Source organism: Daphnia magna, linkage group LG1 (genome assembly GCF_020631705.1).
Source record: "Daphnia magna isolate NIES linkage group LG1, ASM2063170v1.1, whole genome shotgun sequence".
NCBI lineage: Eukaryota > Metazoa > Arthropoda > Branchiopoda > Diplostraca > Daphniidae > Daphnia > Daphnia magna.
The window spans coordinates 7,583,612-7,600,466 of NC_059182.1; the positions used below are offsets into that span (position 1 = coordinate 7,583,612).

The 16,855-nt window shown below is 40.9% G+C and overlaps 1 protein-coding gene across 1 annotated transcript; it reads left to right on the forward strand.

Annotated features, from left to right (window-relative positions):
* The first annotated feature begins 15,158 nt into the window (after positions 1–15,158).
* On the forward strand, positions 15,159–16,715 carry LOC123474565. Its single transcript, XM_045176780.1, is given in 5 exon segments — positions 15,159–15,407; positions 15,483–15,740; positions 15,743–15,922; positions 15,979–16,236; positions 16,303–16,715. Coding segments are annotated over 5 exon segments (1,236 nt in total). The 5' UTR covers positions 15,159–15,280.
* The last annotated feature ends 140 nt before the right edge of the window (positions 16,716–16,855 follow it).

Sequence of the window (16,855 nt, forward strand, 5' to 3'; positions counted from 1 at the left end):
TAGGAGTGGATTTAATAGCCAAAGAAGGACGTTATCACAACTCTTGTAGGAAAGCATATTCGTACCAAGCAACTGCAATCAGTCGCCGCCTATCTGAACAATCAAAAAATGCTACTACTGACCGACAGAGAATTGCTGCAATAAGAAAAAATGCATTTGATTCAACTACATCTTATATTGAATCCCACATTTTCAATAACGAAGAGGTTCGTTCTTTATTGCCAATACGTGTAAAAGAAAATATGTAATAACTTTGTTTTGTCATTAAAGGTTCATCGATTTAATACGATTGCAGAGCATTACACCATGCTGCTTGCTGAATTTGGATTTGATGCTGACGAATTAGCCAAAGAAAGGAAGGATAAATTCCTTGAAAAACTGAAAACCCATTATGGAGAAAGGCTTCAGATTATTCGCCACCCAACTAAGGGTGTTGGAAAAGTTTTGTACAAATCTTCCTTGCCTGCGGAAATAGCTATAGTCGCAATATTTGACTTAAAAGTCAATTTAACCGTTAAGGTATTCAGCTGTATTCTTATTGAATTTAAATGGTTATTTGATAATGTTTTCCATCTAACTAGGTGAAAGAAGTCGCGTTCCTCTTGAGAAATGAAATTCTTAAAAATTCGAAAGTCACCAAGTTGCCAGAAGTAATTTCAACTAAGGATGTTATCGAAGACGAATGTACGGTCCCACCTCTTCTCAACACATTTTATGAGCATCTTCTCACGACAGGCGGAGATAGACATAAGAAGGGGCCCCTTTCAGAAAACAAGAAGAGAAAAACTGAATCATTAGCACATGATGCTATTTATGCTGTGTCAAATGGCAGCATCATGCCCACGAAGCACCTGCTTCTTGCTTTGGCGATGAAGGCATTGACTGGGAGAAGAAAAGTAATAGAAGTTCTAAATAGATATGGCCATTGCGTGAGCTACAGTGTAACGCAAGGTATAGAAACTGAACTCATTTTTTCTGCCATGGAAAAATCGAGACTACTACCGGACGGATTACATCCATTCGCATGCCTTCACACTGGTTTAGGCTTTGACAACTTTGATTTATTTGTCGACACGCTTTCCGGCAAAGAGACACTGCATGACACGGTAGGAATTGTCTACCAAGATGTGCTACCCGATACTATTCAGCCTTCATCTACCGTTGCTACTCGAAGTCCTTCTGCTCAACTCCGGCCAGCCAAAAAAAGGAGACGGGCATTGGAAGTTGAAAATTTTGCCATCGTGCCATATCACAGGATTTTAAAACTTACGACGCAGTCTTTGACTGGCCTGGAGGACGAAAGAAGAGCCTTGATAGCACCACTGTATTCAGAAGCACAGATGTTGGACTTTACATGGATGCTATATATTTATATGAAAGTTGAAGACACCCCAATGTGGACCGGATGGAATTCGAAGATTGTTGAAAACAAACACCCGATGCAGGTCGTCCAATATCTACCTCAAATAGATGCATCACCCACTATCGACGCAGTAGTTGTCCTGACTATGGAAATGGCATTACGTATAGCTGCAGAATGGGAACAGAGATACATTTCACTCAGTTCCGATTTGGCAATATGTAAAAAGTACTTCGCCATTCAAGCGCTTGAAAGTCCAAAATTCGACAACATTTTTGTACAGCTGGGTAAATATTAAACATTAGGAATCTTTGAGACGCATAATTACTAACTCTATTATTATTTTATTTTTTCCCATATTTATATAGGTTGGTTCCATATTGAATTATCTTACTACAAAGCTGTGGGAAAGTTTATTTGCGAATCTGGGATGCCATACATACTCGTCGAAAGTGGTCTTCTTGCTTCGGGATCTCTATCTGGTTTCTTAGAAGGCAAAAACTACAACCGGTGCAAGAGGATTCATGAGTTGACCGCGATCGCACTGCAAACTCTACATTTCGAAGCCTTCCTCAAAAGTTTGAATGGTGAAGTTACAAGAGAAGAGATAGCAGGATTTCTTCGCTCCCTTAATTATGTAGATGGAAATCAGTCATCATTTTTTTCATCTGTACCTTTTGAGATCGACGAGCTTTTGTATAAATACGAAAGGTATTGTGGATTGACTCTTGTGGGAGAACATGGTCCTACAGCGAAATATTGGATGATCTATATAAGCCTGATCGACGTACATCGCAAATCGTCCAGGGCTGTTAGAACGAAAGATCAAAGGCTGTACACTCAAATGCTACCAGAAGTGATTAAGGTTTTCTTTGCCTTTAATCATCACAATTACGCTCGATGGGGAACTAAGTACACATGAACGCTTCTATTATCATTTGAATAAAAATAACCATTTGAATTATTATTAGGTACCACGATAACTTAATGGTTATGGAAACGACACATCCGGGAATCACAGAGGACTTCGATGATGGTATTCTTTCGATACGACGGACCAATAAACCGTTCTCTTCCTCAGCTATTGATTTGACATTAGAACAGACACAAAATAAAGATGCCGCAAATTCTTCTACTGGTAACTTAATTATATATGGTTTTCTATAACATATTGAAGTTGTTTATTTTAACTAGGTGTTGTTGCGGTCACCAACAACCTGAGTGCAAGGCAGAAGTTCGCAAAAGGTCATTATATTAAGACAACCCTTTTATCTCACCTATTTCAGCACTGCAATTTGAGAAAAAAAGAAGATATGTCCCGAGAAACTTATCCAAGTCGGATTAGGAAGGACAGGAAGCAATTGAATGACCTTCTCTCATACATAAACAACTGCAGGAATCCATTTAATGGAAACGAAGATGAACTCATCAATATTGGCACTGGAAAGGCTGCGCCTAAAGAAGTTTGTTCTTTTCTGTTGAACATTATGAAGATTGGCAAGCAAGAGTACCAGAATTTTGTTCAAAGTGTCATTTCCGATCCTGCAGCATTCGAAAAACCAATAAAAAAGCAGGTCATAAGTAATTTTGCTTCAATCGGTGCCACATCAAAACGAATCAGAAATAACCAAATGGAAGTTTTGAAAATGGAGCGCAATTATTTGAGCACTCTTTTGGTTGCTGCCATCGACAAGAAAATCGACATGAAGATCGTACTGCAATACCCGTTGAGTCCAATACCACTTGTTTTTGCTCACCCAGACGGTTCAATGAACAAAACAGTAAAGTCCGTTCTATACGACATTCTAGACGCGCGTTTGAAGACCGCCGCACCACGAGCAATCGATGTGTTGATCATCGACGGGTTTTTCTTCCTTCACCTTTACGGTTCCCAATTACCAAATACTTTTGGTAAAATTGCCCAGTTTCTTCTAATCCAACTATGTCGTTCTACCGCAAAACGAATTGACGTTATTTTTGACCGCTATATTTCGCCTTCCATTAAAGATCAAGAAAGAGACCGGAGGAGTAGTGGAGGGCGCAGCGAAATATTTCAAATCTCTGGTTCTCATCAAACTAAGCCAACAAATTTTTTAAAGGAACTGAGAGGAGAAAGCTTCAAAAAAGCGTTCGTTTCCTACTTTGTCAACGCTTTGGAAGACAACTCCCTGGCTTCAGTATTAGGAGAAAAGAAGCTGTATGTTACGGAAGAAGCACTCTGCTATTCTATTTCCGTGATCGCTGGAAAAGTTATTAATACGGAAGAGCCTTCACTTAGAAGTAGCCATGAAGAAGCTGATACCCGAATGATGGCCCATTGTGCTATTTTGGACAGCCCTGCTAACGTGGTTATAAGAACCAGTGATTCAGATGTATTGGCAATAGCAATTGGCAATTTACATCAATTAAAGGATGGAGTTCAACTTTATATCGAAGCAGGCTTTATGGGCGATAACTCATTGAGGTACATTGACATCAACAAAATTGGGAACAAGCTAGGCCCTCAGTTATCAAAAGCCATCCCAGGGTTCCACGCCTTCACTGGATGTGACCAAAATCCAGCATTTTCCAGGAGGGGAAAAAAGGGGCCATTTGGTGTTCTTGAAAAGAACGTTAATTATCAAAACGCGTTTGCTTCCCTAGGAAGCTCTGAATGCGTCAACGAGGAAGTAACATTTCTTTTAGAAAAGTTTACTGGTGAAATGTACCCAAAAAGAGGGCGAAGAGTAGCGCCGTCTTCAGTAAACGAAGCCCGCCTATTTGCTTTTCTAAAAGAATTCAAGCCAACAAAGAAAAATCCACTGTCTGGAATTAAAGGGATCGATGGCAGTAACATGCCCCCTTGTCATACAGTCCTTTTACAACAAATCAAACGAAGCAATTATATCTGCAGTTTTTGGAACAAAGCGACGGAAATGGAACCAGGTAACACGAAATATTCTAATGAAAACCCTATTACCTATTATAACCCCAAATATGGGGTTAAAGTCTTAGGTTGCTATGGGACCATTAATTTATATTGTCATAATTTTTTAGTTCTCTATCGTCCTGAGAATTCCGGCTGGATTTTGATCGATGGAAAATTTTCTTTAAATTGGTTTGAAGGCGAAATGTCTCCGGCTTGTTTAGAAGACATCGTGGTTTCCCAAATCGAAGAAGACGAAGAAGTGCACCATAGTTCAAGTGACGACGACGTTGATTCAGATTCGGATGGTGATTAATTTTATCGTTCTGCCTTAATTATCAGTGCTCAGTACTGCCTTTGCTGCCTTAATTGTTAATTATTCTTAATATGTATGAACCAAAGAACCAAGAACTGCCAATAACACAAACCAAATAATCAGGAAGTCATCTGTTAAACTAAACTAATGCATTAGTTTAAAATAAACAGTTAACAGCATTTTCTGCTTACGTCTACTTTATTTCAAAGTAATATATCAAGCACAAACCATCTCGCTATTTCAAATTATGCGCCTTGAATACAGCGTTGCCGGTACGGAATAATGATTGAAAGTTCTTGAAATTCCGTTACACACCGACGTCTGATGCCCCCAAGGCCTCAGATTATGACGTCTGTCTGTCGGAAATTAAATACAGTTTATTTCCCTCTATTTTTTAAAGTACAAATTAGATTTTCTAAACAACTTTGAAAAATTTACCCTTTTATTAATTTTTAAGATGATCTGTTTATATTTAAGTCCCTAAATTTGACGTCTGTCATGCGGGAATGTTGATCAGCATGACAGTGACTTACTTCTTAGAGATAATTCATATTTGCTAAATTTAGTTTAATTTTTTACCCTTCAAGCCGACTTCGTGATCGCGTCACGTTTGAACGCCCCGGCCGCCAGTCGACAGACGTGGCTTTTCTTGCATCTGACAACCCCCCTAACCCTATTTTACCCCTAAACCTTTTGCTAATGAAAAGGCATCTTTTTGTCGCTGAGCTCCCAGACTAACATTGATCAAATCAGAATAATTACCAGTTAAAGATGAAGCAAAAGTGAGAATTGAAAGACGATACAGGTTGCTGAGAGAACCTTCTCACAACGTGGTCGTCGCGAGACTGAGAGCAGAAAAGGGGGAGAAAGAGATGAGGCTAAAACAGTAACTTTAAGAGTAGAGAATAGAGGCCGACTATTAAGGATAGTTAGCCTGCGCCATCTATCAGTCGTTTCTCCCACTACTGGATAATGTATGCTCCAACATGAAAATGGCAACGGTGATGGTGGTAGGCCCCAATGGTAAAGAAACCAGGGCAATATTATTCATTGATGATGGCAGCCATAGATCCTGGGTCACCAGATCTATTTCGAAATCGCTGAATTTGAAGATAGGGGCCGTGGAAAATATCGGGACGAGAGTCTTCAAACAAAGAAAACCCAATCCAGTAGAGCAAATCAACGCAGTGGAATTGACAGTTCGGGGCACCTGGAAAGGAGCCCCTCTCGTCAAAATAACAGCCCTGGAAACGGACTACATCGGAGACACTGGACCCTACTCCCACACGGCATTCGCAAGACACCTGTGGTTGGAAGACGAAAAAATGGCTGACGACAGGTTTGAAACCGACAGCCAAGAAAAAGAAGTCGACATTTTAATCGGAGTCGACCAAATGTTTGAGATCATTCCTAACGAACCGGCTATCCAAAGTCCGTGCGGCCTTAGAGCATACAACACAAAACTAGGTCGCATGATAGCTGGACCTTCGAAGGAAAAAAGATCGAAAAAAGAATAGGCGATAATCCAGCAAATGCTACAATGCAGTAGCTTTTCCAATCATCAGACAGTATCATCGTACGCAGCCAGATGTCTCGATTCAGAATTTTATTTTACGAATCCCTCCGAAGATATGGACGTAATGGGAGCCGGCAAGGAGGCCAAAGAATTTTCGCCCGCCCAGCCAAGGCTTATGGAAGAAATTTCCAGCCAGGAGCTCAACCATACCTCCAAAAACAAAAAGGAAAAACAGAAAATCGTAAAAGAAGAATTAAAGCGGCAAACGGACTTTGACTTATCTCTGTTCTGGAAGCTTGAACACTTTGCCATTTTAGACGATTGTGATGCAGTGGAGCCAGACGATACTCTCAGCTCCTTTGGCGAAAAAATCACCCGTCAAAAAAATGGGCGATACTGTACCCCAATCCCGTGGAAGACGGACAAATGGAGGCTAGAAAAGAATTTCCTGATGGCAAAAGGAAGACGGGAGAGTCTATTGAAAAGACTCAAAAGAACACCAGAGCTTCTATCAGCCTACCATAAGGAAATAGACCAGCTTCGCGTCCAAAACTTCGTAGAGGAGGCAGACCAGAGCTACGAAGAACTCCACACTTATCTGCCACACCATCCTGTCATCCGACAGGACAAAAAATCCACGAAGATTCGACCGGTATTCGATGGGGCGGCAAAATCGAAGTATGGCCCAAGCCTCAACGATGTCTTGGAAACCGGCCCGAACCTAAACCCCGATCTGCTAGCCGTCTTAATGTGATTCCGTTTGAACAAAATCGCATGGATAGCAGACATCGAAAAAGCTTTTTTAAACATCGCCCTGCATCCTGAAGACGCCGAAGCTGTCAGATTCCTGTGGATCACGGAGCCAGAAACGCCAAATTCGCCTCTAGTGGCATACAAGGGGAAACGAGTCCCATTTGGGCTCAGCTCCAGCCCATTTTTGCTGCGAGCTACCCTAAACAAGCACCTAGACGGCATGGAATCAATATACTCCACCACAGTAAGACAGCTAAAGGAACAAATTTATGTTGACGACTACCTTGGAGGCGCCGACAACATCTCTACAGCTAAAACCAGGATACAGGAGACAAAATCCATCTTCCAGGAGGCAAAACTCAACATGCGAAGTTGGGTAACCAATGACAAAACAGTTCGCAAATTTCTCAGTGAAAAGGGGCTCATCAACCCCATAGTGAAAATTTTCACTCAGAAACGGGAAGAAGGTCAGTCTAAGGTCCTAGGGATTCGATGGGATACCGAATTCGACACCTTCCAATTCGATCCCGCACCTATCATCGAAGCTGCGACGAAATTGGGAGAACTAGTGACCAAAAGAAATATTTTAAGAATATCGGCAAGAGTATTCGATCCCATTGGGTTTTTAGCACCCACAACGCTCCTGCTGAAAATAATCTACCAGAAACTTTGGGAAGCCGAAATTGACTGGGATGTGGAAGCGCCTCCTGAAATACGGAAGACATGGATAGCAGCCATGACTGGGTTGAATGAGTTTGCCAACTTAAAAATCCCACGTTGGATAGGCTACTCGAAAAGGGTCAAACAAAATGCAGAAATTCATGTCTTCGGCGACGCATCCGAGGCCGCTTATGGAGCCGTTGCCTACGCAAGGCTACAAACCAAAAACGGCGACACAGTCATCCATTTTCTTGCTAGCAAGACAAAAGTGGCGCCTCTCCCAAAGAAAAAGGTCACCTTACCAAGATTGGAGCTATTAAGCTCACTTCTGACGGCACGATTGGGAGAAAAACTCAAGAACTTTCTCCACATCGAACCGTGGCGAACTATATTCTGGGCTGACTCTCTAGTGGCACTTAGCTGGATCCGAGGAGACACCAACAGGTGGAAACCATTCGTCAGGAACCAAGTCGAAGCTATTAAGAAACTTTCTGGCCCAAATTGGTGGGGGCACTGTCCAGGCGTCCAAAATCCTGCAGATCTCGCCTCGCGGGGAGCGCCAGCCGTAACGCTGGTACACTCCGAGCTATGGTGGAACGGACCATCATGGCTGAAAGAAGACGAAACCAAATGGCCGGATTCCACGCCCGAGGTAGAAGAACCCAGTGTCCATAAAGAATCGAAGCGGAAGCAAAATCGAAAACCTTCACCATGTCGGTAGCTTCCGTGGAGCCAGCCACTTCAGTGGAATGGCATCTGGATCAAATTCCGTCTTGGAATCGACTACTCAGAAGAACCGCTTGGATACTGAGATTCGCCTCCAAAAACTGCCCCACAAACGCCACACAAGTGAAGACTCCAATCAAGACAGGAGACGGAAAACAGATAATGGTAGAACATCTAAAAGTAGAGGAACTGACGAAGGCGGAGCTACTTATTTATAGGCAGCTCCAAAAAGAAGCTTTTCCCAAGACGTTTCAGGATCTGCAAGAAGGGCGGCAACCGCACCATAAGGAGAAAACTGCCGCACTCCGACCCGTGTGGGACGCAAGAGACAAGTTGATTAGAATAACAGGAAGAGTAGAGCTAGCGCTAAGAGACAGGGAGATTGAACCCACCATCTTGCTTCCCGCTCAACATCCAGTCGTCAAACTAATCATCCAAGATCGACACGTCTCGCTAAAACACGCTGGATTTAAAACCCCCCTATCGGATCTAAGAAAACGTTTTTGGATAATCAAAGGACGCCAACAGACCAAATCAGTCTGGCACGCCTGCGTCAAGTGCCAACGGCTATCTTCACCGCCATTCAGAGAAATAGCTACACCTCTTCCGATTAATCGACTGAAACAAGCGAAAGCCTTCGAAATCACGGGTGTTGATTTCGCAGGGCCGCTGTATTACAAACACCCAATATTGCGTAAGAAACGCAAGCAACCGGATCCTACATCCTCCACGGATCCCTCATCAACGGATGGTTCGGCTTTGGAGCCTACGGTAGAGCCTCCAGCGATGGAGCCCATTGAAGAACCTCCAGCCACAGAACGAACGGAGGAAAACGAAGAAAACCTCCAATTGGACGAATCCTCAGCCAAAAATAAAGGCACAATTAAACAGCCAAAGAGCTATGCCTGCCTATTTACTTGTGCTGTAACGAGGGCCGTCTATCTGGAGCTAACAAAAACGATGTCCGCGCGCGACTTCCTCCTCGCATTTCGAAGATTTTCCGCCAGGAGGGGTAGCGTCTCCATCATGTATTCGGACAATGCCCAAACATTTAGATGCGTCTTGAAACATTTGAAAGTCTTAAGATCCGACCCAGCATGACCTTCTGGCAATGCGGAAAACTAAATGGATTTTCTCGGCCAGCCTAGCCCCATGGTGGGGAGGGTTCTGGGAGCGCATGGTGCGGACGATGAAGGATTTGTTGAGGCACTCCAATGGTCGTGCATGTCTGGAATACGACGAGCTAGAGGTTTGTCTCATTGAAACCGAGAGCGTGGTGAATGCACGGCCCCTCACCTACGTGGCAGAAGGGAGCGACGACCCGCTCCCCATCACCCCGAACCAGTTTCTCAACAATAGGCGTTCGAACTGCACTCCGCCGGAGCCAGCCGAAAACCTCAAGGCTCCCGACGCAACCAATTTGAAACTGCTGGAAATGGATCGTCAACGTAGGGAGTATGTCAGCGATATCTGTGAACGATTTGTGACGGACTACTTTCTACAAATCGACAAGTTCCACTGTAAAGGAGGACCCGGCCACAAGATCCGGGTAGGGGAAGTTGTCATCATTCACAATGACAACACCAAGCGCCTTATGTGGACGATAGGAGTAGTGAAGGTGCTAATCACTAGCAGAGACGGGTTGATCCGTTCGGTTATGGTCAAGACGCCCAACGGGAACTTTATCAACCGCGCCATTCAATAGTTACACCCCTTAGAGCTACGTGAGGATCAGCCGGACGACGTCGAAATTCCACCTACGCCAGAGCTGGAATTGGAACCAGAAGAAGCAACTCCACCCGTGGCCGCCGCAGATCCAGTCGAGCAGGAAGAGCCGTGGACCACGGGCTCTGGTGGGGAGTGTGTTGGGAATATACCTCGTTCCCAACATCCGACAACACGAGCTGGAAGACGGACGCGACTTCCATCACATTTTATTTCATATGATTTGGGTGGCCCTCGCTAGGAGGCCACCATGTACAAAATTTATTTTGTGTAGCCTCGCCCCTCGGCCTACCGGCCGGAAAATGTACAGGGCAAGGGGCAGTTAGTTACTGAATATACCTCACACCATCAAGACAACAGCCAGTGATCCCGTGTTTTCTTTCTTTCATCTTTACATTTTCATCTTTACTAAGGTAAGTTCAGTCACGGGCTGAACTAAATCTTACAGCAACAATGATTACGCGTTCCGGTCGTCGGAGTAAAGCAAATCCGCGGCTGGATATGTAAAATCGTTAGTTTCATTCCTTAGTTTTTGGCAAATAATATTGTATCCCAGTTTTAATCACTACAATTTTGAAATTTTTGCTAACCGTCTCTTCGTATTACAAAGAATTCCAATGATGATCTTCCTTATTTTCTCTTTTTATCTCGTCACTCCTATAGTGTAAAACTCTTTCTCAAAATTTTTCATCATTATTTAAATAAACCATGCCAAACTATATACTGGCTGGTTTGTTACACAATAACATACTTCACAATATTTTTATTAGAATTTTAAATCAAACAGGTAACGAGATATTGGCCCTATCCTGAGTAACCCCAGGCCTGTCCCAAGTTACCCCCGTGAATAAATGAAACAACCGATTTTCCGAAAATTTCTTTGATTATTAATTACTCCTAAAATACAGCGTATTTTTTTTTAAATAGCGTTAATAGATTTAGAATATGTGCATTTAATAACGAAAGAAATTTGTTTCTAGCTCATCTCAATCGTGAGTTATATCAGATAATAAAAACTCGTCCCAATAAGCCCCGGTTTCCCCTACCCAACTATATTGTAATACGATAGAGGTTGAAGCCATGAGTGGCGTTGAAGAAAACAATTGTTATGTAAGTAGTGACATATCTAACTGCCAATTGTTTAATAGAATATTAATATACTATTATTTTACAGAAAAAGGAAGAGATTCCTTCCTCGAATGTTGCCTCTGTCAAGGACCTTTGGAAACTGAATTGGACTTGATAGAAGAATTTAATTTTGAATCTCAAATGACAGCTGATGTTCCTACAATATTTTTGTTTTATAAATTTATGATACTTTTCATTATTAATGATTTGATTAATACAGGTTTCCAGAAGAGAGGAATGCCACCCAAAAGTTTATCTTCCAATTATTTGCTTGGCGTTCAAAGTTAAATATAATCTGTCAAAGGCATGCCTTCAAGATCACTTAAGAGTAGTCAGCCTTAAAACAGAATGTAGTATCGAAGAAATAAAATCTGCTGCAAAGTGCTTTAAGATTTACGACCCAAAAATGTTGAAAAAGTATTCGTTTGCACGAACAAGAAATGCGACGCAGTCCTAACCTCAATGGGTAAAAATGGATTTCCAACAAAAAATTTAAAACCCTGTGACCACCCGTATAACAAGCTAATTGGAAGCTGTTATGTACTTATCCTCCCGGTGGAAGAAAAACTGAAATACTTTTTGCAAAACGGAGGGGCAGATAAGTGGAACAAAGTCAGTACTTTTGATGGATCGACTCGGGGAGACCTTCAGTCTGGTAGCTGCTACATGGAAAATGTTCACCGAGAATCGGAATTTGAACGTGTTATCACTCTCCAACTCAGCGTTGATGGATCCCAGTGTTTTAAATCTAGCAAGTTTAAGTTTTGGCCTTTTATGGCCGTGATAAATGAATCACCCTATTGCTCTAGAAGATCAAATATGATTTTAATGTCGCTTTGGTACGGGAATAAAAGGTCGCTAAGAGGCCCATTTCTCGAGGCAGCTTTAAACAAGATAGAACAACTTGGAAATTCTGGAATTTATTATGGGGGATTAAGATTTTTAGTGAAACCAGTTGTGTTGACAACAGACATAATGGCCCGAACAGTTTTTTAAAATTGTATTTAGTTTAATAAGGAAAATGGATGCGATTTTTGTTTGCATCCTGGTAATTAATTATCATAGTTGAAAATTCAATTTGTTTTTAGTATTAACATCATTTCGTTTTTCTTGCTTACAGGCCGACAAATCAAAAAAAGGAAAAGGTACTTCAAGAATTTATCCTGAACCGATCGCTGGCTTTACTTCTTTTGCTTTACGAACGCTGGAACAGCATAACGCCGATCTTGATGTAGTTAACAGCTTTAGTGAACGCCATTAAACTTTCTAATAAGAATCGTTATTTTTTTAGATTGTGCTACGTAGTGGTAAAATTTTCAATGGAATCAAAGGCCCGTCGCCCCTCATGGCAATTTCCAATTTTGACTATATTAAGGCACAGATTCCAGACTACCTTCATTGTGTATGTCAGGGTGTCATCAAGATGCTTATTGGCCTTTGGACCAATACTTCCCACTCCAATGAGCCGTGGTATTTAGACAGTCCGAAGCGGGTACTACTTAATGAAAGGATCCTTGAAGTAAAACCACAATACGAAGTAACACGTATATCTCGTTCAATAGAAGAAATCGCTCTATGGAAGGCAGCTGAATTGAGAGCCTTTTCACTTTATTATTTTTCTGTCCTAGAAGGCCTTCTTCCCAAAGAATTTTATGGTCATTTTTTTAATTTAGTCTACGGTCTCCAAGTGTTGCTCCAAGAAAATGTGTCATTGGAACGTGTGAAAGAAACGGAAATTGTTTTCCGGCATTTCGTACTCCAAGCTGCTGTCCTTTACGGGGAAAAACATATTCGATTTAATATGCATCTATTGACTCATTTAAGTCAAAGTGTTATCGATTGGGGATGCCTATGAACGACTTCAACTTTCATCCCGGAATGGTTCAACGGACAACTGGTCGCGTTAATTAACGGAACACAGTCCGTTGCCGAACAGATGGTCCATTCCTTTCGTTTACGAAATGTGATTCGAGCGGAAGCAATAGAGATTTTGTCTCGAAATCATTTACCTTACAACGTAGCGACACTTATACGAGATATGTTACATATTCCTGTTCAGATCGATGAAGAAGAAGAGGGCTATTTTCATGTGACGTCTTGTGGAATTAAATAACTAGGTCGTCCGAAGAAGTACAAAATAAGCTAGGATTACGAAATAACCCTTTCAAACTATATAAAGGGCACGCTGCTTGATTTCAAAAGTATGGAATCACATCATAGATATAATAGATTTCTTATTCTCATATTTCACGGAATATTTTTACTACAAACTACATGCGTTCCCCCAAGAGATTGAATGGATGTGCTTTTACCCAGGTAGCACACAGACTCTGTTTCAGGTCTGTTACAGATCTGTTTTTGAGAGTCTGTAAATTGTTTGGAGTGAAACAATTTTACAGACTGTCATACAGGCCTGTGACAAACCTTACTTACAAAATCTGTAAAACATGTTTGTTACCACAGTCTTTGTACTACACACTATTTACAGATTCATCCCACAAATCCGTCGTTTCAATAATTCAACTCACAATTTACATTAAAAATGTGTATTTAACACGCATTGCATGTTTATACACCACTTACATTTCTTAAAATCATAATCTTTAGCGGTCAAACGACGGACTACTGACGAACAACGTTCCGAAAACTGGCGATGCTTCTCCAAATATTGAGAAACCGATCCATCCCCCATTTCACACTACATTTAGAAAAAGTATTATTTAGTTGTTGTCCCAGCAAAATTATGTAAAGCTTTATGTACTTTAGCCATGCTTTTCAATACGGAGCGCACATCCGATATAAGTTGGTGGTGAACGGCCAATTGACTTTGCATGATGGGGTTCAACTCATGTAACTCCTCAACTCGTTTTCGCAAAAACTAGGTATGGTAATTGCAAGAAAAAACTAGGTACTAGTTACTAGTAAAAGTAGTAAAAAAACTAGGTAAAATTTTTAACTAGGTAATTACCTAGTTATTTAGGTACCTAGTTTCAAAATTCAAACTAGGTACATCTTTTAAACTAGGTTCTTCAAAAATGTTTAATTTCTCAAAAAATCAAATGTAAGCTGCAGTACTCATACCAAATAAAAAATTACCATATACTTCGATTTTATAGGCTGCACAAAGAAATATCAAGTGCGTCACATAAAAATGAATAAAAAACATCGTTGCCATTATTTTGATAACGCTGCATAAAAATCAAAATTATCTAGGTAATTATTTTAAAAAACTAGGTATTACTATTACTAGGTAATTTCTAGGTAGAAAAATGGACAAAAAACTAGGTAAAAGTAGAGAAAAAAACTAGGTAAAACTAGGTAATACTACCTAGTATTGCCATCACTACACCAGTTTATTCATCCGATCTTTAGATGCGAGGATTTTATCTACAATAAACAAAAACATATAAGCATTACATTCAAAAATTATGGCAATTTATCTATTATTATTGCCAGAAATAAATTTTTCTGTCTGGTTAATCCAGTCTTCAGTGGTTCCTCATTCTCCTACATTGATACATTGGGCTAATCGTACTTCGGCGTAGGTCAACTGGTCAACCGTCAATTGGTACCGCAAACCTTCAGCAAGCAAACGTCTGGACATTGAGACAGCAACTACAAGAACAGATCATCAATCCAATCGTTCGTCCAAAAATCGTCCAAAAATTGATCATGATGAAATAATTAGAAGGAATAATTTACTTGAACAAAAGTAGAGTCTACGGCAAGTGCCTCTGGAGTTCTCATGCGGAAAGACTCGCAATGCAAAATAGCACTGCTGACACTTGCCAGAGCAGTGGCCAGTGAAGAAAGTGACTGTAACCGATGGAAGCATTTGTTATGGAGTTCGGGGAATTCATTGAGAACCTGATAACAATGTAATGACATCAAGTGAAATTGGTCACGGTCAAGCAATCGTTGCGAAATACCTTGGGAAGACTGGAATTCGCTCCCACTGCCCATTTGAGACGCTGCTCTACTTGAGTGGCCAATTGCGTCACTTGTTGGTGAAATTTTGGCTGTTTCAATAAAAGGGGAATTATTGCCCCTCGGCAAACAAGATGCAGGACAAATTAATTAAGCTGGCAACCCTACTTACATACTACTCCCCCCTACTCACACCCTCTTAGTTTCCATCATGTTCTTCAGTTGAATTTTTAGTTCCATAAATCCATACTGATTACTTCCAACATGCCGAATGGAAACCAAGTGGAAAAGTGCAGCAGGAAACCAGCTAGTAGATATTCACCAGAATCTTCACCAAAGCATAAGACTATTCGAACCAATCCATCTCCCGAAGAACTTGTATACAACAAAGGTAAATATAATAAGTTACTGTTATTCAAAAAGACATTCAATCATGATTGAATCAATATTCATTACATACCAATAGAACTTATGAATAGAGATGACCGAGGAACAAGATCACAGCCCGGTAATCACTCGGGGATCGGTCGTGGAAGGGAAAGGCCGATTAATTTTGGAAATTGCAGTTCCGGGCCAGTCGTTGGTGAGGCTCAAGCCTGTCCACGTCCGCCAAATCCAAGTGGCAGGGCCACTTATCACAGAAGATCAGTTTCTACATTGCCAAGTTTTTCTAATGAATACCATCATAAAACTCCTAAACCTGCAGAAAATCCAGCATTAAAAAAATGGTGAAACAATTAGTGAAAAAAACATCGAAACCTACCGGCAAAGCCGCAGTTGAAGCCGCATTAAAAATTTCAGACAAAGCTCCAGTCAATTCTTCAGCCAAAGCTTCAGTGAATTCTTCAGCCAAATCCGTGTCAAAAGCTGGAATGAAATCTAATCCCAAACCATCATTGTCACCGGGTAAAATCTAAATTAAAATTAGTGCATGAATTAGATGATTTATTTGATTGCGATAGATATGTTTGATGCATCACCATCACAGCCTCAACCTAGTCCTAGTGATGATGATGCATATGCTCAACCCATGCATTCAAGCGGTAGCAGATACAGCTTGGATTCAAACAGAGAATACTTTCCTCAAAAGGACAACGGAGAAGATGAAATGAATGATGAAGAAGCTAGTGATGTGGAACAACAAACTAATTTTGCTGAGAATGATCGGGACAGGATTTCTGCATCCAATTTATCTAGCACACCTAAAACATATATTCACAGTAACAATAAATAAACTTGTAAATAAATTACACAATTAAAGAAGAATTCATGTATTACGTGTATAGAAAAAAGATCTCGACTAGAGTTCAGATCTCATGAAGAGCAGAGTGAAGCTGCTCCCCAGCATGAGTCACAGGAAGGAAGTGAGGGTGAAAAATTTCAAATAGAAGTCAACCAAGACTCTATTTTTAAATTATTCAAACTATTACCGATAATGCAATCCACCTTAAACGAGGTATTGCGGCGCAAAGGAAACACTATGAGACATTTGAAATTGCTGGATCAAAAAATGGAAGACATCACAAGAAAACTAGCAGGCGTAAACAACGCTGGACCATCAGAATCGGAGCATGTTGCCAGGATGCTGTCAAAACTACCGCTAAACTCAGTAGATGAAATGACTGAATTTCTAGGAGAAATCAAGGATGCGATTGCTGATAAATGCATTACGATTGAGTATTTAGTAAGTAAAAATTAAGGGTATTCAATGGAATTATTTTAAATAGTTTTTTTTTCTTTCCAAACAGAGAAGGGCATTCAAACTTTAGGGAGGCTCGACTGCAAAAAAAACTCACGATTAATATATTAAAATCCGTGGTTTCTCTTGAATTAGCAAGG